At 41.8% G+C, this 23077-nt stretch overlaps 1 protein-coding gene across 1 annotated transcript; it reads right to left on the bottom strand.

Annotated features, from left to right (window-relative positions):
* Window positions 1–513: 513 nt before the first annotated feature.
* Window positions 514–22710, bottom strand: LOC130367631 (transmembrane 4 L6 family member 5-like). Its single transcript, XM_056570196.1, has 5 exons — window positions 20923–22710; window positions 10495–10560; window positions 5849–6012; window positions 5544–5747; window positions 514–792 (listed from the first exon to the last, which is right to left on the bottom strand). The coding sequence occupies exons 1-4, from the start codon at window positions 21103–21105 to the stop codon at window positions 5546–5548; spliced, it is 615 nt and encodes a 204-aa protein (XP_056426171.1). The 5' UTR covers window positions 21106–22710; the 3' UTR covers window positions 514–792; window positions 5544–5545.
* Between the last annotated feature and the right edge of the window lie 367 nt (window positions 22711–23077).

The following is a 23077-nucleotide window of genomic DNA, read 5'->3' as shown; positions in this document are numbered from 1 at the left end:
TGCCCTTTTTTCACCTGTGGATCTCTGGCTGGGAGGCAGAGCGTTGTTTTTTTAGCAAGTTGTGCTGAGCAATTTTTTATTTTTTATTTATTTATTTATTTATTTATTCATTTTTTATTTATTTATTTTTTATTTATTTATTTTATCCCCTGGGTAAGGGTAATTTTTCAGTTATAGCCAAGTTGTGCTACTTTTATGTTCCTTTTCTTTTGTTTTGTTTTTATAGCCAAGTTGTGCTGAATTTTATGTTTATATATTTTTATAAGCCAAGTTGGGCTATTTTTATGTTCATTTTTTTTGGAATGAGTGTTTGTGTGTGTTGTATTGGTATGGGGAAAAGAAAAAAAAAAGTGTATTTTAGTAAGTTTGGGCTGGCCGGTTAGGCAGAGTTTGTTTTTGTAATTTTATTTTTGTTATAGCTGGTTAAGCTTGTTTTTGTTTTATGTTTTGTATCAGGTGTGTTTTTCATTTTTATAATAAAAAGAGTTACAGGATATAACTCAGGATCAGTACAATATGAGAGATTACATATATTTACAAATGAATAAAACATTTTCAGCTAATACGATATATACTCTTTTAAAATAATGAGGATAAGGATATACAGTATAATGATTATATTACTAGTATTATACATAGCGCCCCCTGGCTACAGATAGGAGATGGATTTTATTTCCAGTTTCTCATGCATCAATATCTACTGGTGATGACCATTTTCTCCGGTTCTCCCATTACGAGAAGTCAGGACGATGGGAGTAGGGATCCGAAAGACTTAGCTTCTGCTGCTTCATCCTGTAGTAGAAAAAGAATAAAAAGATTCTTATATTTAAATATTATAACTTTATAGATAATTTAGGTGCTAGGAAACCCCCTTGTATAATGGGATATATTGCTGGGAGGGAGACTTTTCTGCCTTATTACCACCTAGTGGCCAATGTGTGTATTGCAGGCTGTAATGAAATCACTAGAAGGGTGTGAAAACGGGGTGACCGTGAGTGTGGCAAAATCATAGGTTATAGCACTGGGGGCCAACCAGGGTGCTTGTAGCTGTTGCAAAACTACAACTCCCAGCATGCCCGGACAGCCTTCGGCTGTCCGGGCATGCTGGGAGTTGTAGTTTTGCAACAGCCGGGGGCACCCTGGTTAGAAAACACTTTGTAACTATATCATCACAAATCACCCAACACAATATTTCCCCCCATTGAGATTATGCTTTAAGATCATGTAGCATCTCGCGGCTGCAGCAATATGTCCATAGCTGTCTGTATTAGAGAGAAGTGGAGACATCTAATGGTGGTAATGCGTATAGCAGTTCTCTATTAGAATTACCCGTCTTGTATTCTAAATTTTTGGGGTACATCAAAGCTTTTTTGGGGGTTATTCCACATGTTCCATAACATATGATACATTATGGGTATCTCTGACTATTTTATTGCTTATTTACATAATAGATTGCAGCCCTGGACTTTGGTTTCTGTAATGTGTATCTTATCGCCATCTAGTGGTCACTGTGCTCTTAGCATATATTTATTCATCTATATATGTATAAAACTTCACATCTGTATGTATGTGTGTTTGTATATAAGAATTTATGTATATATATATATATATATATATATGTGTGTGTGTGTGTTTTTGTATATGAGAATTTATGTATGTATGTATATATGTGTTTGTATATAAGTATTTATGTATGTATATATGTATGTTTGTATATAAGAATTTATGTATGTATATATGTGTGTTTGTATGTAAGTATTTATGTATGCATATATGTGTGTTTGTATATAAGAATTTATGTATGTATGTATGTGTGTTTGTATATAAGTATTTATTTATCTATGTATGTATGTGTGTTTGTATATAATTATTTATCTATGTGTGTTTGTATATAATTATGTATGTATGTATGTGTGTTTGTATATAAGTATTTATGTATGTATATGTGTGTTTGTATATAATTATTTATGTATATTTATGTTTGTATATAATTATTTATGTATGTATGTATGTTTGTATATAAGAATGTATGCATGTATATATGTGTGTTTGTATATAAGTATTTATGTATATATGTGTTTGTATATAATTATTTATGTATGTATATATGTGTGTGTTTGTATATAATTATTTATGTATGTATGTATGCGTGTTTGTATATAAGTATTTTTGTATGTATATATGTGTGTTTGTATATAAGTATATATGTATATATGTGTATTTGTATACAATTATATATGTACCGTATATATGTGTGTGTTTGTATATAATTATTTATGCATTTATGTTTGTATATAATTATTTATGTATTTATGTTTGTATATAATTATTTATGTATGTGTGTTTGTATATAAGTATTTTTGTATGTATATATGTGTGTTTGTATATAATTAAATATGTGTATATGTGTATTTGTATACAATTATATATGTACCATATATATATATGTGTGTTTGTATATAATTATTTATGTTTGTATATGATTATATATGTATGTGTGTTTGTATATAATTATGTATTTATGTTTGAATATAATTATGTATGTATATATGTGTGTTTGTATATAATTATGTATGTATATGTGTATTTGTATATAATTATTTATGTATTTATGTTTGTATATAATTATTTATGTATGTATTTATGTTTTTATATAATTATTTATGTATGTGTGTTTGTATATAATTATTTATGTATGTGTGTTTGTATATAATTATTTATGTATGAATGTGTGTTTGTATATAATTATTTATGTAAATTTGTTTGTATATACCGTATTTATCGGAGTATACCACGCACCGGCCTATAACACGCACCCTCATTTTACCAAGGATATTTGGGTAAAAAAAGTTTTTTACCCAAATATCCATGGTAAAATGAGGGTGCGTGTGTGCGCGTGTATACCCCGATACACCACCAGGAAAGGCAGGGGGAGAGGGGCCGTCGCTGCCCGCTTCTCTCCCCCTACCTTTTCTGGGGTCTAGAGCCCTGCTGCCGGCCCTTCTCTCCCGCTGGCTATCGGCGCCGCTGCCTGTTCTGTCCCCCTGACTATCAGTGCAGGTGCCCCATTGCCGGTGCCGCTGCCCCGTTGCTTCCCCCCATCCCCGGTGGCATAATTACCTGTTGCCGGGGTCGGGTCCGCGCTGCTTCAGGCCTCCGGCGTGCGTCCCCTGCGTCGTTGCTATGCACGGCGCGGCGCACTGACGTCATGCGCCGCGTCGTGCAGCGCATAGCAACGACGCAGGGGACGCATGCTGGAGGCCTGAAGCAGCGCGGACCCGACCCCGGCAACAGGTAATTATGCCACCGGGAATGGGTGGAGGCAACGGGGCAGCGGCGCCAGCAATGGGGCGCCGGCACCGATAGTCAGGGGGACAGAACGGGCAGCGGCGCCGATAGCCAGGGGGTGAGAAGGGCCGGCAGCAGCGCTCTAGACCCCAGGAAAGGCAGGGGGAGAGAAACCGGCAGCGATGGCCTCTCTCCCCCTGCCTTTCCTGGGGGTGTATCGGCGTATAACACGCACATAGACTTTAGGCTAAAAATTTTAGCCTAAAAAGTGCGTGTGATACGCCGATAAATACGGTAATTTATTTATGTATGTGTGTTTGTATATTATTATATATGTATATGTGTGTTTGTATATTATTATATATGTATATGTGTGTTTGTATATTATTATATATGTATATGTGTGTTTGTATATTATTATATATGTATATGTGTGTTTGTATATAATTATGTATGTATGAATGTGAGTTTGTATATAATTATTTATGTATGTATGTGAGTTTGTATATAATTATGTATGTATGAATGTGTGTTTGTATATAATTATTTATGTATGTGTGTTTGTATATAATTATTTATGTATGAATGTGTGTTTGTATATAATTATTTATGTATGTGTGTTTGTATATTATTATATATGTATATATGTGTGTTTGTATATTATTATATATGTATATATGTGTGTTTGTATATTATTATATATGTATATATGTGTGTTTGTATATTATTATATATGTATATATGTGTGTTTGTATATTATTATATATGTATATGTGTGTTTGTATATAATTATGTATGTATGTATGTGTGTTTGTATATAATTATGTATGTATATATGTGTGTTTGTATATAATTATTTATGTATATATGTGTGTTTGTATATAATTATTTATGTATGTATGTGTGTTTGTATATAATTATTTATGTATATTTATGTTTGTATATAATTATTTATGTAAATTTGTTTGTATATAATTATTTATGTATGTATATGTGTGTTTGTATATAATTATTAATGTATATTTATGTTTGTATATCATTATTTATGTATGTATGTGTGTTTGTATATAAGTATTTATGTATATGTGTGTTTGTATATAATTATTTATCTATGTGTGTTTGTATATAATTATTTATGTATGTATGTGTGTTTGTATATAATTACTTATGTATGTATGTATGTGTGTTTGTATATAATTATTTATGTATATATGTGTTTGTATATAATTATTTATGTATGTATGTGTGTTTGTATATAATTATGTATGTATGTATGTGTGTTTGTATATTATTATATATGTATATGTGTGTTTGTATATAATTATTTATGTATGTATGTGTGTTTGTATATAATTATTTATGTATGTATGTGTGTTTGTATATAATTATTTATGTATGTATGTGTGTTTGTATATAATTATTTATGTATGTATGTGTGTTTGCATATAATTATGTATGTATATATGTGTGTTTGTATATAATTATGTATGTATATATGTGTGTTTGTATATAATTATTTATGTATATATGTATATATGTATATTCCAGCATAGCTTGCAAATGGCTGGAGATATTTTGATAAAACCTTGCACACATGTTACTTATATGTTAACTAAAAAGTAAGAAGAGTTAAATTAACCTTAACCCACCTTCTTATGCGAGGGTGTTTTTTTTTGTCTGAAGTCCCATGCAATACGATGGGACTTCTGGTTCATTTACTTATCACGTTACTCCTGGGCTGCAAAGATTGCCCGGGAGTTTTAAACATCATGCTGAGAATGGTTAGTGTAAGGGAAGGCTATGAGGACGGGATATGAGGTCGGGATATGAGGTCGGGATATGAGGTCGGGATATGAGGTCGGGATATGAGGTCGGGATATTTGAAGTCCGGATGTGAGGACGGGATATGAGGACAGGATATGAGGACGAGATATGAGGACGGGATATGAGGATGGGATATGAGGACGAGATATGAGGTCGGGATATGAGGTCGGGATATGAGGTCGGGATATTTGAAGTCGGGATATGAGGTCGGGATATGAGGATGGGATATAAGGACGAGATATGATGATGGGAAATGAGGTTGGAATGTGAGGACGGGATATGAGGACGAGATATGAGGACAAGAGCATCATTGTTACTTTTCCTCTCCCACAAGGTTTAGGTAGGAAGACCAGGTAACACTGTGTACTCTGCTAGTAGATTCATAAAAATAACACCTAATACCCAGCAGTAACTATAACACATCTACTCACATTTATACTGTCCCGCGTCTCCTTTGGCAGGTCCCACAGAGGAAGCCTAACAAACCATTAATCATCTGAATGGTGCAGAGGACGACTTGAACCGCGCTGGCCACCATGATAGTGGAGAACAAGATGACATTGAACTCAACCACTCCTACCGGTATGGTACAACGGCTCCAGACCTCCCTGTGGAACAGGTAGCTGCGCTCCAATCTGTGAAGAGAGAACATCATCACATGACCTCACATCCTTTTATTAGGGTCCATCTCGGTATGGCTTTATGAAATTTAGAATTTTTCCTTCTTGACACTTACTCTAGATACTCCCATTCTCGTTTAAAGGGGGACGTCCAGCGACGGTCTCCGCTGATGAACTGGTAATAACACTGAGGGCCGTGGAGAAGACCCAACAAGGACGTGACAAATCCATAGATGGATCCGCAAACCGCGACTGCCGCCAGGACTATTGAGACCAACATCTACGGAGAGAAGACAAGGTCAATGAGATTCATTCAGGTTCTATACCATAAGAATATATACCGTAATCAACATTAAAGGGGTACTCCGGGGAACTAAACCCATAGCCCATCCTTTCCCACTCATCAACTTATTTAATTGTTTAAATATCATCCATTGGCTATGTAGGGCAGTGAGGGAATGACATCATCCAGAAATCCACTCTGTCTCTGTCCAAATCCCTCTCTGAAAGCAGCCCCCACCCTCCTAAGATACACAGACCATGTGGTTTCTGCCCTGCACTGATAAGTCATGCTTTCTTTAGTGCTGAGAACTGGGAAGTGTGTGCAGCCTCAGCCAATCAGACACTGAACCTCTCTCTACTGCTCAGAGCAGGAGGGTGGGGGCTGCTCTCAGAGAGGGAGCTGGACGGCAAAACAGAGCTGCAATGATTGCTGGAGATGACCTTGAAGCTGGAGGTGGATGTGATGCTCACAATGTACTTGCAGCTGACCATAGTAGCAAATTAAGTTCCCAAAAAATGGTCTACTCCTATGTGGATGATGGTCTACACCAAAGTCTCCTCAGAAGATCCCCTAGTCCAGTGGTCTCAAGCTGTGGCCCTGCAGATGTTGCAAAACTTCAACCCCCAGCATGCCCGGACAGCCGTTGGCTGCCCGGGCATGCTGGGAGTTGAAGTTTTGCAACATTTGGAAGGCCACAGTTTGAGACCACTGCCTGAGTCCTTTGATGGGTCACCCCCTTTTTATCAGGTGATCAGTTGGGTTGCCGAGAGTTTAAAGCCCTGGAGATATATCGATGACTTATAAAGCTTTATGGCTAGTTTGGGTTCACCAGAGGAAATGTTTCTTTGGGTTTCTAGCTTATATCACGCGCACTCACCCTCACTAGTCCTTCTGTGTAATCTGTTTTATTTCAGCACAGCTTCATCCGGGGTTTTATTATTGTAATTTGGTCATGTGGTCACCAGTCTGACTCTCCAAATCTTCCAGTGCCTAATGGACACAACAGGATGTCAGGATGACATCACCCATCAGTTCTTCTCTTACTAGCTCCCAGAACCCTCCCAACTCCATCTCTATGGGTAGTAGTAGTAGTTATATACCTCCCCTCCAGCTCTATCTGTATACTGCTGCTGCTATCTCTATAGGATTAGAATATATAGTAGTTATACACCTCCACTCCACCTCTTTCTGTATACTGCTGCTATCTCTAGGGGATCAATCTATATAGTAGTTATACATCTCCCCTCCAGTTCTATTTGTCTACTGCTGCTATCTCTATTGGATCAGTGTATATAGTAGTTATACACCTCCCCTCCAGCTCTATCTGTATACTGCTGTTATCTCTATGGGATCAGTATATATAGTAGTTGTTATACACCTCCCCTCCAGCTCTCTCTGTATACTGCTGTTATCTCTATGGGATCAGGATATATATAGTAATTACACACCTCCCCTCCAGCTCTATCTGTATACTTCTGTTATCTCTATGGGATCAGTCTATATAGTAGTTATACACCTCCCCTCCAGCTCTATCTGTATACTGCTGCTGCTATCTCTATAGGATTAGAATATATAGTAGTTATACACCTCCCCTCCACCTCTTTCTGTATACTGCTGCTATCTCTAGGGGATCAATCTCTATAGTAGTTATACATCTCCCCTCCAGTTCTATCTGTATACTGCTGCTATCTCTATAGGATTAGAATATATAGTAGTTATACTCCTCCCCTCCAGCTCTATTTGTATACTGCTGCTATCTCTATTGGATCAGTGTATATAGTAGTTATACACCTCCCCTCCAGCTCTATCTGTGTACTGCTGTTATCTCTATGGGATCAGTATATATAGTAGTTATACACTTCCCCTCCAGCTCTATCTGTATACTGCTGTTATCTCTATGGGATCAGGATATATAGTAGTTATACACCTCCCCTCCAGCTCTATCTGTATACTGCTGTTATCTCTATGGGATCAAGATATATAGTCATTATATACCTCCCCTCCAGCTCTATCTGTATACTGCTGTTATCTCTATGGGATCAAGATATATAGTTATTATACACCTCCCCTCCAGCTAAATCTGTATACTACTACTATCTCTATGGGATCAGTATATATAGTAGTTATACACCTCTCCTCCAGCTAAATCTGTATACTACTACTATCTCTATGGGATCAGTATATATAGTAGTTATACACCTCTCCTCCAGCTCTATCTGTATACTGCTGCTATCTCTATGGGATCAGTATATATAGTAGTTATACACCTCTCCTCCAGCTCTATCTGTATACTGCTGCTATCTCTATGGGATCAGTATATATAGTAGTTATATACCTTCCCTGAGGCTTTGTTTTCATGTTGCATTTCTTGCTGCTTTTTTCCCCCCAAATCATGGCAAAAAAAGAGATATTGTACCAAAATTGTGAAAATGTGGTAAACATTTGTAATTTTTACCTCAATTTTGAGAAATTGCTGCAAAAAAATAAATAAAATAAAAAAAATAACAGCTAAAATGCAGCAACAATTCAAATCCCTATAAAACACCTTAAGTGTGATTATAGGTCAAATCACTTTCTCCTCATGACAACATTTCGCACTTTGGGGGAGATTTGCCCTTCTGCTCCACGGGAGGTGTCTGTCCTCCCTGAGCTCGCCTTAGGACACCTGCGTTACTGTTTGACAGGTGTACCGCCCCAGTCAAACTGGAACTGTCCAGCGTACAAGCAAATCCCCATAGCAAACCTCTCCTACTCTGGACAGTTCCTGACATGAACAGAGGTGTCAGCAGAGAGCACTGTGGTCAGACAGAAAGGAATTTCAAAAAGAAAAGAACTTCAGCAGCGGATAAGTACTGGAAGGATTAAGATTTTTAAATAGAAGTAATTTACAAATCTGTTAAACTTTCTGGCACCAGTTGATTAAAAATAATAATAATAATTGTTTTCCACTGGAGTACCCCTTTAACCCCTTAAGGACGCAGGACGTAAATGTACGTCCTGGTGAGGTGGTACTTAACGCACCAGGACGTACATTTACGTCCTGTGCATAACCGCGGGCATCGGAGCGATGCCCGTGTCATGCGCGGCTGATCCCGGCTGCTGATCGCAGCCAGGGACCCGCCGGCAATGGCCGACGCCCGCGATCTCTCGGGCGTCCGCCATTAACCCCTCAGGTGCCGGGATCAATACAGATCCCGGCATCTGCGGCAGTGCGTGATTTGAATGAATGATCGGATCGCCCGCAGCGCTGCTGCGGGGATCCGATCATTCAGAGCGCCGCACGGAGGTCCCCTCTCCTTCCTCCGTGCGTCTCCCGGCGTCTCCTGCTCTGGTCTGTGATCGAGCAGACCAGAGCAGAAGATGACCGATAATACTGATCTGTTCTATGTCCTATACATAGAACAGATCAGTATTAGCAATCATGGTATTGCTATGAATAGTCCCCTATGGGGACTATTCAAGTGTAAAAAAAAATTTAAAAAAATGTCAAAGTAAAAGTAAAAAAAAAGTGAAAAATCCCCTCCCCCAATAAAAAAGTTAAACGTCCGTTTTTTCCTATTTTACCCCCAAAAAGCGTAAACATTTTTTTTATAGACATATTTGGTATCGCCGCGTGCGTAAATGTCCGAACTATTAAAATAAAATGTTAATGATCCTGTACGGTGAACGGCGTGAACGAAGAAAAAAAAAGTCCAAAATTCCTACTTTTTTAATACATTTTATTTAAAAAAAAATTATAAAAAATGTATTAAAAGTTTTTTATATGCAAATGTGGTACCAAAAAAAAGTACAGATCATGGCACAAAAAATGAGCCCCCATCCTGCCGCTTATACGGAAAAATAAAAAAGTTATAGGTCATCAAAATAAAGGGATTATAAACATACTAATTTGGTTAAAAAGTTTGTGATTTTTTTTAAGCGCAACAATAATATAAAAGTATATAATAATGGGTATCATTTTAATCGTATTGACCCTCAGAATAAAGAACACACGTCATTTTTACCAGAAATTGTACGGCGTGAAAACAAAACCTTCCAAAATTAGCAAAATTGCGTTTTTCGTTTTAATTTCCCCACAAAAATAGTGTTTTTTGGTTGCGCCATACATTTTATGATATAATGAGTGATGTCATTAAAAAGGACAACTGGTCGCGCAAAAAACAAGCCCTCATACTAGTCTGTGGATGAAAATATAAAAGAGTTATGATTTTTAGAAGGCGAGGAGGAAAAAGTCCTTAAGGCCAAAATGGGCTGAGTCCTTAAGGGGTTAAGTACAAGCCCTTTTATGGACCCTTGCAAAACTACAACTCCCAGCCAGGGTTTCTCAACCAGGGTGCTCCCAGCTGTTGCAAAACTACACCTCCCAGCATGACCGGACAGCCGTTGGCTGTCCGGGCATGCTGGGAGTTGTAGTTTTTCAACAGCTGGAGGCACACTGGTTGGGAAACCACTGCTCTGGTTGTATCTTTATAATCTTACCCCAACTCGGTTGTTGAGTTTTCCATGCCGACCGGTATACTGTATACATATTGCAGGGATGAGGACCTAGAAGAAGGAAAAGACGTGTTAGTGGGGCTGGAGTGGCCCCTTAGAGATGAGACATAAGGGTCGGAGCCTATGGAACATACTATGGTGTCAGCTGAGGAGATGGCCTAGAGTCAGTTTACAGTTTGTAGCGCCCTCTACTGACTCGGAACCTGTGTACACAACATGGCTCTGATCCTCCCTCACCCTCTGAGCAACGTTTAATTTCTGCTGCCCCCCTACAACCGCTGCCCTAGGCCCGGGCCTTGTTGGCCTATTGGTGAACACACCCCTGGCTCCACCCTTAGATCGCACATTAGATTGAAATGGCTGACAGCAGGGAACAGCAGCGAGGACAGGACTGAAAATTTAAGGGGAGAATGTAAAATGATATTGGTGCTTATAAAGATTCATGTTTTTAGGTTGGGGGACCCCCATATGATGCTAAGATAGTTCTGCCATATACAGCTCACATAATACAGCCACATAGTGCTAAGATAATTCTGCCATATACAGTTCACATAATACAGCCACATAGTGCTAAGATAATTCTGCCATATACAGTTCACATAATACAGCCACATAGTGCTAAGATAATTCTGCCATATACAGTTCACATAATACAGCCACATAGTGCTAAGATAATTCTGCCATATACAGTTCACATAATACAGCCACATAGTGCTAAGATAATTCTGCCATATACAGTTCACATAATACAGCCACATAGTGCTAAGATAATATTGCCATGAACAGTTCACATAATACAACCACATAGTGCTAAGATAATTCTGCCATATACAGTTCACATAATACAGTCACATAGTGCTAAGATAATACTGCCATATACAGCTCACATAATACAGCCACATAGTGCTAAGATAGTTCTGCCATATACAGTTCACATAATACAGCCACATAGTGCTAAGATAATTCTGCCATGTACAGTTCACATAATACAGCCACATAGTGCTAAGATAATTCTGCCATGTACAGTTCACATAATACAGCCACATAGTGCTAAGATAATTCTGCCATATACAGTTCACATAATACAGCCACATAGTGCTAAGATAATTCTGCCATATACAGTTCACATAATACAGCCACATAGTGCTAAGATAATTCTGCCATATACAGTTCACATAATACAGCCACATAGTGCTAAGATAATTCTGCCATATACAGTTCACATAATACAGCCACATAGTGCTAAGATAATTCTGCCATATACAGTTCACATAATACAGCCACATAGTGCTAAGATAATTCTGCCATATACAGTTCACATAATACAGCCACATAGTGCTAAGATAATATTGCCATGAACAGTTCACATAATACAACCACATAGTGCTAAGATAATTCTGCCATATACAGTTCACATAATACAGTCACATAGTGCTAAGATAATACTGCCATATACAGCTCACATAATACAGCCACATAGTGCTAAGATAGTTCTGCCATATACAGTTCACATAATACAGCCACATAGTGCTAAGATAATTCTGCCATGTACAGTTCACATAATACAGCCACATAGTGCTAAGATAATACTGCCATGTACAGTTCACATAATACAGCCACATAGTGCTAAGATTATACTGCCATATACAGTTCACATAATACAGCCACATAGTGCTAAGATAATACTGCCATGTACAGTTCACATAATACAGCTAAATAGTGCTAAGATAATTCTGCCATATACAGCTCACATAATACAGCCACATAGTGCTAAGATAGTTCTGCCATATACAGTTCACATAATACAGCCACATAGTGCTAAGATAATTCTGCCATACACAGTTCACATAATACAGCCACATAGTGCTAAGATAATACTGCCATGTACAGTTCACATAACACAGCCACATAGTGCTAAGATACTTCTGCCATATACAGTTCACATAATACAGCCACATAGTGCTAAGATAATTCTGCCATACACAGTTCACATAATACAGCCACATAGTGCTAAGATAATTCTGCCATATACAGTTCACATAATACAGCCACATAGTGCTAAGATAATTCTGCCATGTACAGTTCACATAATACAGCCACATAGTGCTAAGATAATTCTGCCATATACAGTTCACATAATACAGCCACATAGTGCTAAGATAATTCTGCCATGTACAGTTCACATAATACAGCCACATAGTGCTAAGATAATTCTGCCATATACAGTTCACATAATACAGCCACATAGTGCTAAGATAATACTGCCATATACAGGTCACATAATACAGCCACATAGTGCTAAGATAATACTGCCATATACAGTTCACATAATACAGCCACATAGTGCTAAGATAATTCTGCCATATACAGTTCACATAATACAGCCACATAGTGCTAAGATAATTCTGCCATGTGCAGTTCACATAACACAGCCACATAGTGCTAAGATACTTCTACCATATACAGTTCACATAATACAGCCACATAGTGCTAAGATAATTCTGCCATGTACAGTTCACATAATACAGCCACATAGTGCTATGATAATTCTGCCATTTACAGTTCACATAATACAACCACATAGTGCTAAGATAATACTGCCATATACAGTTCACATAATACAGCCACATAGTGCTAAGATAATTCTGCCATTTACAGTTCACATAATACAACCACATAGTGCTAAGATAATACTGCCATATACAGTTCACATAATACAGCCACATAGTGCTAAGATAATATTGCCATGAACAGTTCACATAATACAGCCAAATAGTGCTAAGATAATTCTGCCATATACAGTTCACATAATACAGCCACATAGTGCTAAGATAATTCTGCCATATACAGTTCACATAATACAGCCACATAGTGCTAAGATAATTCTGCCATATACAGTTCACATAATACATCCACATAGTGCTAAGATAATTCTGCCATATACAGTTCACATAATACAGCCACATAGTGCTAAGATAATTCTACCATGTACAGTTCACATAACACAGCCACATAGTGCTAAGATACTTCTGCCATATACAGTTCACATAATACAGCCACATAGTGCTAAGATAATACTGCCATGTACAGTTCACATAATACAGCTAAATAGTGCTAAGATAATTCTGCCATATACAGTTCACATAACAGCCACATAGTGCTAAGATAATTCTGCCATATACAGCTCACATAATACAGCCACATAGTGCTAAGATAATTCTGCCATGTATAGTTCACATAATACAGCCACATAGTGCTAAAATAATTCTGCCATATACAGCTCACAAAATACAGCCACATAGTGCTAAGATAATTCTGCCATATACAGTTCACATAATACAGCCACATGGTGCTAAGATACTTCTGCCATGTACAGTTCACATAATACAGCCACATAGTGCTAAGATAATTCTGCCATGTATAGTTCACATAATACAGCCACATAGTGCTAAAATAATTCTGCCATATACAGCTCACAAAATACAGCCACATAGTGCTAAGATAATTCTGCCATATACAGTTCACATAATACAGCCACATGGTGCTAAGATAATTCTGCCATATACAGTTCACATAATACAGACACATAGTGCTAAGATAATTCTGCCATATACAGTTCACATAATACAGCCACATAGTGCTAAGATAATTCTGCCATGTACAGTTCACATAATACAGCCACATAGTGCTAAGATAATTCTGCCATGTACAGTTCACATAATACAGCCACATAGTGCTAAGATAATTCTGCCATGTACAGTTCACATAATACAGCCACATAGTGCTAAAATAATTCTGCCATGTACAGTTCACATAATACAGCCACATAGTGCTAAGATAATTCTGCCATGTACAGTTCACATAATACAGCCACATAGTGCTAAGATAATTCTGCCATGTACAGTTCACATAATACAGCCACATAGTGCTAAGATAATTCTGCCATGTACAGTTCACATAATACAGCCACATAGTGCTAAGATAATTCTGCCATATACAGTTCACATAATACAGCCACATAGTGCTAAGATAATTCTGCCATATACAGTTCACATAATACATCCACATAGTGCTAAGATAATTCTGCCATATACAGTTCACATAATACAGCCACATAGTGCTAAGATAATTCTACCATGTACAGTTCACATAACACAGCCACATAGTGCTAAGATAATTCTGCCATGTACAGTTCACATAATACAGCCACATAGTGCTAAGATAATTCTTCCATATACAGTCCGCATAACACAGCCACATAGTGCTAGGATACTTCTGCCATACACAGTTCACATAATACAGCCACATAGTGCTAAGATAATTCTGCCATATACAGTTCACATAATACAGCCACATAGTGCTAAGATAATTCTGCCATATACAGTCCACATAACACAGCCACATAGTGCTAAGATACTTCTGCCATATACAGTTCACATAATACAGCCACATAGTGCTAAGATAATTCTGCCATATACAGTTCACATAATACAGCCACATAGTGCTAAGATAATTCTGCCATGTACAGTTCACATAATACAGCCACATAGTGCTAAGATAATACTGCCAAATACAGTTCACATTATACAGCCACATAGTGCTAAGATAATTCTGCCATATACAGCTCACATAATACAGCCACATAGTGCTAAGATAGTTCTGCCAGATATAGCTTACAGAATACCACCGCATAGTGCTATGATAATTCTGCCATATACAGCTCACATAATACCGCCACAAAGTGCTAAGATAGTTCTGCCATATACAGCTCACAGAATACCACCACATAGTGCTGTGATAATTCTTCTATATACAGTTTACAAAATACCATAATCTAGTGCCAAGGTAATTCTGCCTCATTGAACCCACATAAAACTGCCATATCATTCCCAAATGATATACAACATCCAAATATAACTGCCTTTAAGTACCCACATAATACTGCCATATAATGCTAAAAAAAAAGTACACTATACAAGTAAAACTCTTTAAGCACCAACATAATAACACCATATAGTACTAAGATAATTCTTCCATATACAGTCCAGATAATACTGCCATATAATGACAAGGTTACACTGCCATATAGTGCCCAGATTATATACACTATCCAAATAAAACTCTCTTAAAGCACCCACATAACACTGTTACATAGTGCTAAGATAGTACTGTCATATAGTACTATGATACTGCCATATAACTCTCTTAAAGCAATACTTCCATATAGTTCCCTAAAATGTTCTATCCAAATAAAAGTGCTAAGATAATACTTCCATATAGTGCCCAAATGATATACTCAATCCATATAAAACTGTCTGAAGTCATGCAAATAATACCACCATATAGTGCTAAGATAATACTGCCATATAGTGCCCAAATGATGTACACTTCCCAAATAAAACCCTCTGAAAGCACCCACATAATACCTCCATATAGTTCTATGGCAATGCCTCCATATAGTTCCAGATTGGCATTCGCTCTCCAAATGAAACTCTCATAAAGCACCCACATAATACCACCATATAGTGCTATGATATTTCCATATAGTTGTCACGATTCGGCTCACAGGTAGTGGATCCTCTGTGTCAGCGAGGGATTGGCGTGGACCGTGCTGGTGGACCGGTTCTAAGAGGCTACTGGTGTTCACCAGAGCCCGCCGCAAAGCGGGATGGTCTTGCTGCGGCAGTAGCAACCAGGTCGTATCCACCAGCAACGGCTCTACCTCGCTGACTGCTGAGAAGGCGTGGGACAGGAGGACTAGGCAGAGACAAGGTCAGACGTAGCAGAAGGTCGGGGCAGGCGGCAAGGTTCGTAGTCAGGATGGATAGCAGAAGATCAGGTAACACAGGCTTTGGACACACTAAACGCTTTCACTGGCACAAGGCAACAAGATCCGGCCAGGGAGTGCAGGGGAAGTGAGAAGATATAGTCTGGGAGCAGGTGGGAGCCAATTAAGCTAATTGGGCCAGGCACCAATCATTGGTGCACTGGCCCTTTAAGTCTCAGAGAGCTGGCGCGCGCGCGCCCTAGAGAGCGGAGCCGCGCGCGCCAGCACATGACAGCAGGGGACCGGGACGGGTAAGTGACCTGGGATGCGATTCGCGAGCGGGCGCGTCCCGCTGTGCGAATCGCATCCCCGACGGCCATGACAGTGCAGCGCTCCCGGTCAGCGGGTCTGACCGGGGCGCTGCGGGGAGAGAGACGCCGTGAGCGCTCCGGGGAGGAGCGGGGACCCGGAGGGCTCGGCGTAACAGTACCCCCCCCCCCCTTAGGTATCCCCTTTTCTTTGTCCGGTAACTGCCTCCCCTGGGATGAGGACACCGGGAAAGAATGGAGGGTTTCCTCAACGGCAGGCAGCACAGCAGGAGTGGGAATGGGGAGGGAGGGCAGAGGGCGAAGCCTGGCACGGGGCAGTGTGACACCAGGACGGGGGCCATGAGGAGGCACAGAGGCTTGCCTGACGGGACTGGGAGGGGGGGAGAGGCACTTCCTATGGCAGGCAGAGTCCCAGTTCTTGATCTCCCCGGTGGTCCAATCAAGGGTGGGAGAATGAAGCCGGAGCCACGGCAGACCGAGGAGGACCTCAGAGGTACAGTTGGGAAGGACGAATAACTCAATCCTTTCGTGGTGGGGTCCAATATACATCAGGAGGGGCTCTGTGCGGTAACGCACGGTGCAATCCAATCTGACTCCGTTGACCGCGGAAATGTAGAGCGGCTTGACGAGACGGGTCACCGGGATGCGGAATTTATTCACAAACGACTCCAAAATAAAATTCCCAGAGGCACCGGAGTCCAAGCAGGCCACGGCTGAGAGGGAGGAGTTGGCTGAAGGAGAAATCCGCACGGGCACCGTGAGACGTGGAGAAGCAGACTTTGTACCAAGAGACGCTACACCCACGTGAGCTGGGTGCGTGCGTGCGTTTCCCAGACGTGGAGGACGGATAGGGCAATCCACCAAGAAATGTTCGGTACTGGCACAGTACAGACAGAGATTTTCTTCCCTACGGCGATTCCTCTCTTCCTGGGTCAGGCGAGACCGATCCACTTGCATGGCCTCCTCGGCGGGAGGCCCAGGCGTAGACTGCAAAGGATGCTGTGGGAGAGGTGCCCAGAGATCTAAGTCTTTTTCCTGGCGGAGCTCTTGGTGTCTCTCAGAAAAACGCATGTCAATGCGGGTAGCCAAATGGATAAGTTCTTGCAGGTTGGCAGGAATCTCTCGTGCGGCCAGCACATCCTTGATGCGACTGGATAGGCCTTTTTTAAAGGTCGCGCAGAGAGCCTCGTTATTCCATGATAACTCGGAAGCAAGAGTACGAAATTGGATGGCGTACTCGCCCACTGAAGAATTACCCTGGACCAGGTTCAGCAGGGCAGTCTCGGCAGAAGAAGCTCGGGCTGGTTCCTCGAAGACACTACGGACTTCAGCGAAGAAGGACTGGACTGTGGCTGTGGCAGGATCATTGCGGTCCCAGAGCGGTGTGGCCCAAGACAAGGCCTTTCCTGAAAGAAGGCTTACTACGAACGCCACCTTAGACCGTTCTGAAGGAAACAAGTCCGACAACATCTCCATATGCAGGGAACACTGAGACAGAAATCCACGGCAGAGTTTAGAGTCTCCATCAAATTTGTCCGGCAGGGACAAGCGGAGGCTAGGAGCGGCCACTCGCTGCGGAGGAGGTGCAGGAGCTGGCGGAGGAGATGGTTGCTGCTGTAGCAGAGGCAGAAGTTGCTGTAACATGGCGGTCAACTGCGACAGCTGCTGTCCTTGTTGGGCAATCTGCTGCGATTGCTGAGCGACCACCGTGGGAAGATCAGCGAGACTTGGCAGCGGCACCTCAGCGGGATCCATGGCCGGATCTACTGTCACGATTCGGCTCACAGGTTGTGGATCCTCTGTGTCAGCGAGGGATTGGTGTGGACCGTGCTAGTGGACCGGTTCTAAGAGGCTACTGGTTTTCACCAGAGCCCGCCGCAAAGCGGGATGGTCTTGCTGCGGCAGTAGCAACCAGGTCGTATCCACTAGCAACGGCTCAACCTCGCTGACTGCTGAGAAGGCGTGGGACAGAAGGACTAGGCAGAGGCAAGGTCAGACGTAGCAGAAGGTCGGGGGCAGGCGGCAAGGTTCGTAGTCAAGATGGATAGCAAGGGTTCAGGTAACACAGGCTTTGGACACACTAAACGCTTTCACTGGCACAAGGCAACAAGATCCGGCGAGGGAGTGCAGGGGCAGTGATCAGATATAGTCTGGGAGCAGGTGGGAGCCAATTAAGCTAATTGGGCCAGGCACCAATCATTGGTGCACTGGCCCTTTAAGTCTCAGAGAGCTGGCGCGCGCGCGCCCTAGAGAGCGGAGCCGCGCGCGCCAGCACATGACAGCAGGGGACCGGGACGGGTAAGTGACCTGGGATGCGATTCGCGAGCGGCGCGTCCCGCTGTGCGAATCGCATCCCCGACGGCCATGACAGTGCAGCGCTCCCGGTCAGCGGGACCGACCGGGGCGCTGCGGGGAGAGAGACGCCGTGAGCGCTCCGGGGAGGAGCGGGGACCCGGAGCGCTAGGCGTAACAATAGTTCCCCAATGATATACACTGTCCGAAGAAAATCTTCTTAAAGCATTCACATAATACCACCATATAGTGCTAAGATAATACTGCCATACACCGTCCATATAATACTGCATATATTGCTAGGATAATACTGCCATATACAGTCCACATAATACTGCCATATAGTGCTAAGATAATACTGCCATAGACAGTCCACATAATACTGCCATATAGTGCTAAGATAATACTGCCATATAGTTCAAAAATAATACTGCCTTATACAGTCCACGTAATACTGCCATATAGTGCTAAGATAATACCACCATATACAGTCCTCATAATACTGCCATATAGTTCTAAAATAATACTGCCATATACAGTCCACATAATACTGCCATATAGTGCAAGGTAATACCGCCATATACATTCCACATAATACTGCCATATACAGTCCACATAATAGTACTATGGTAATACCATCATATTCAGTCCACATAATACTGCCATATAGTGCTATGATAATGCTGCTATATACAGTCCACGTAATACTGCCATAAAGTGCTATGATAATGCTGCTATATACAGTCCACATAATACTGCCAAATAGTGCTATGATAATACTGCCATATACAGTCCACGTAATACTGCCATATAGTGCTATGATAATACTGCCATATACAGTCCACGTAATACTGCCATAAAGTGCTATGATAATGCTGCTATATACAGTCCACGTAATACTGCCAAATAGTGCTATGATAATACTGCCATATACAGTCCACGTAATACTGCCATATAGTGCTATGATAATACTGCCATAAAGTGCTATGATAATGCTGCTATATACAGTCCACATAATACTGCCATATAGTGCTATGATAATGCTGCTATATAAAGTCCACGTAATACTGCCAAATAGTGCTATGATAATACTGCCATATACAGTCCACGTAATACTGCCATATAGTGCTATGATAATACCACCATATACAGTCCACATAATACTGCCATATGGTGCTATGATAATGCTACTATATACAGTCCACATAATAGTACTATGGTAATGCCACCATATACAGTCCACATAATACTGCCATATAGTGCTATGATAATGCTGCCATATACAGTCCACATAATAGTGCTATGATTATACCACGATATACAGTTCACATAATACTGCCATAAAGTGCTATGATAATACCACCATATACAGTCCACATAATACTGCCATATGGTGCTATGATAATGCTACTATATACAGTCCACATAATAGTACTATGGTAATGCCACCATATACAGTCCACATAATACTGCCATATAGTGCTATGATAATGCTGCCATATACAGTCCACATAATAGTTCTATGACTATACCACGATATACAGTTCACATAATACTGCCATATAGTGCTATAATAGTACTGCCATATACAGTTCACATAATACTGCCATATAGTGCTATAATAATACTGCCAAATACAGTCCACATAATACTGCCATATAGTGCTCTGATAATACTGCCATATAGTGCTAAGATAATGCTGGCATATACAGTCCACATAGTACCGCCATATTGTGCCAAGAAATTGTTGCATATATATATATCAATAGCCCTCATAACACCGCAGTATTGTTCCCTAACAATATACAATGCCCTGCTGAAGAATCCATATAGTGCCAATATAATTCTGCCATACGTAGCCCACATGGAACTGCCACAGCTGTTGGCACGCTGGGTGTTGTCCACACCAGCGCACCTCCAGCTGTTGCAAAACTACAACTCCCAGCATGCCCGGACAGCCAACGGCTGTCCGGGCATGCTGGGAGTTGTAGTTTTGCAACAGCTGGAGGCAAACGCCGTACTTACCAGAAGCCCACTGCCGAAGAATCCCCCCAGATACAGGACCTCGGGGGTCAGCTTCTCCTGGGGGTCCTGGACGGCCTCGGTGGTCCAGCCTGGGAAGAGCAGTAAGAGGTTACAGATAATACAAAGGGCGCAGAAGGGGTACAGCGAGGCCCCAATAAACTTGGCACAGTCTCCCGTACACATGGCTATAGGGGGGAGAGAGTCAGGAAAGGGTTAAACCTAAAGGGAGACCCCGCAGGCTATAGGAGCAGAGATGAAGTGAGAGGAGAGCGTCCGCTCCTTCACCCCCCAGCCGCTTCCTTATTGCCATACAACGCTGTGGAGTTTGACCCCATAAAATCATTATACGTACATATACCTGCGCACGGTAAACACCGTGGAACTACAAGTCCCAGCATTTCCTGTTGGTATAATGTGTAAGCATCTCTCCCGCCTGATTTCCCAATTTATTAACGTATTTTCCTCCTGTCGAGAGAGCGTATCTAACCTGAAGAGATGCTGCAGCACTGGTGTATCTAAACCTATACTGTGTGATACGGTCTGATGAGCGGATGTATCTAAGCATGTCGTGTGTGTGATACGGTCTGCCGAGCTGGTGTATTTAAGCCCGTCGTGTGCAATACTGTCGGTGTATCTCAGCGTGACTGCATTGAACACACCTTACCTCTACAAACTTTTGCCCTCCCCCCGCTGAGTAAATAACGACAGACACCGTGCTTCTCTTTTAGTGGGCTGAGGTGGTGGTCACAGCTCCAAATTTATTAATAGTAATAAACCGCACTATAGCGTGCAACTCTAACTCAACACTGCATAGCAGTAACCAGATAACAAAAACGGTGATATTGACCTGTTCCACAGCCGCAGAGGAGTGCCAACCGTCGGATCCCCGACGGGCATGACTGCCCACGGCATCTTCCATCTTCTCAGGTCATAACATTTCCATGCCACTAGGAGCCCATGTATCCCTACACGGAGCTCCGACCGCCACTCACCAGGAACAGGGCCTGCTCCAGACCATCCTGCAGGCCCGATAGAAAAATGTCCAGCCCAATATCATTGAGGTGGACCCCATCCGCGATCATGAATCGCAGATTGTCACCCTCCAGCTCGCGGTGACGGACCACCACCCCACCCTTGGACCGAACAAAACGAGCCATTCTGGCATTGACCAGGCGGCGAGACCGCTCAATGGCCTCAGCGTCCCTGGCCCCTTGCCACTTGACCCTAGGTACAATCTCAGACCATACCAAAACCAGCTCCGTAAAGAAGCCAGATAACCTCTCCACATCAACTTTCATGACGGTGATGAGCTCTGGAAAACGGGTAAAACAAAGGTCGTTCCCACCGTCATGGAACGACCAAGATCACCGGAGATCGAACCATTCCAGCAATGCCCACCGCTTCTGAAAGAATTTGCTGCCAACGCATGCCTGGAATACCACGCCAGTGGGCATCGATGTTCGGAACACCCAACGATCTTCCGCCAGGACGGCAACTCGCCCTCTGGGCCGCCCGGTGGACATATGAATGCCCCAGGAAGAACACAGAAGCCACCGGAGACTCTGAAACAGAAAAAAATTTAAAGAAGCAGTTCCGGACGAAAATATCCTGCATAACACACCGAGCGCCATCTCCCAATGCGCTGAATGTCCGCTACGGCCAGCCCGGCACGCGACGTCTCCGTTGCCGCACCAATCCGAAAGGAATGTGTGCCAAATTCAGCCACTGGGGCACCAACAACCCCAAGGCACCGCTTAAAAACTGCCTGGAACTGGTAGCGCGTCAGAGGGGAACCGTCAGAACAGGACACGCTTCCCCGTCCACGGACCGCAAACTAACCCATGCCCCTTGGCCCATCTGATCCGTTTTCGACCTGCGGATACGAAACTGCAAGATGCCGTTTGAGCAAACGACATCCTCAAACAAACCACCCAAGCCCGACTTGGACGCAGGAACCATCTCACCGACCCGAAAGGCGCCAAAAAACGCGGCACAAAAAGCAGCAGAAAAAAGCAACGACTCAAATTGAGAAGGACAACACTCCCCCGTTGCCGCCAGCAGTGCCACCAACAAGGCATAGGAAACCGGACGACTGCGCTCCCGCCGGACGTGGGTCCTCTGCTAACCCTTCAGCGCCTGCTGAATTAAAAAACAC

This window comes from Hyla sarda, chromosome 4, assembly GCF_029499605.1.
Source record: "Hyla sarda isolate aHylSar1 chromosome 4, aHylSar1.hap1, whole genome shotgun sequence".
NCBI lineage: Eukaryota > Metazoa > Chordata > Amphibia > Anura > Hylidae > Hyla > Hyla sarda.
Note: the sequence above shows the minus strand (reverse complement) of the source record. Positions and strands in the feature narration are given on the sequence as shown.

What these genes read in the sequence shown, in the direction of transcription:
- LOC130367631 (XM_056570196.1), bottom strand. Translation starts at nt 21,105, where the DNA reads ATGTGTACGGGAGACTGTGCCAAGTTTATTGGGGCCTCGCTGTACCCC. An exon ending in TCTTCGGCAGTGGGCTTCTG is followed by an intron (nt 10,561 to 20,922) that starts GTAAGTACGGCG and finishes TCCTTCTTCTAG; the next exon opens with GTCCTCATCCCTGCAATATG. An exon ending in AACTCAACAACCGAGTTGGG is followed by an intron (nt 6,013 to 10,494) that starts GTAAGATTATAA and finishes TTCTCTCCGTAG; the next exon opens with ATGTTGGTCTCAATAGTCCT.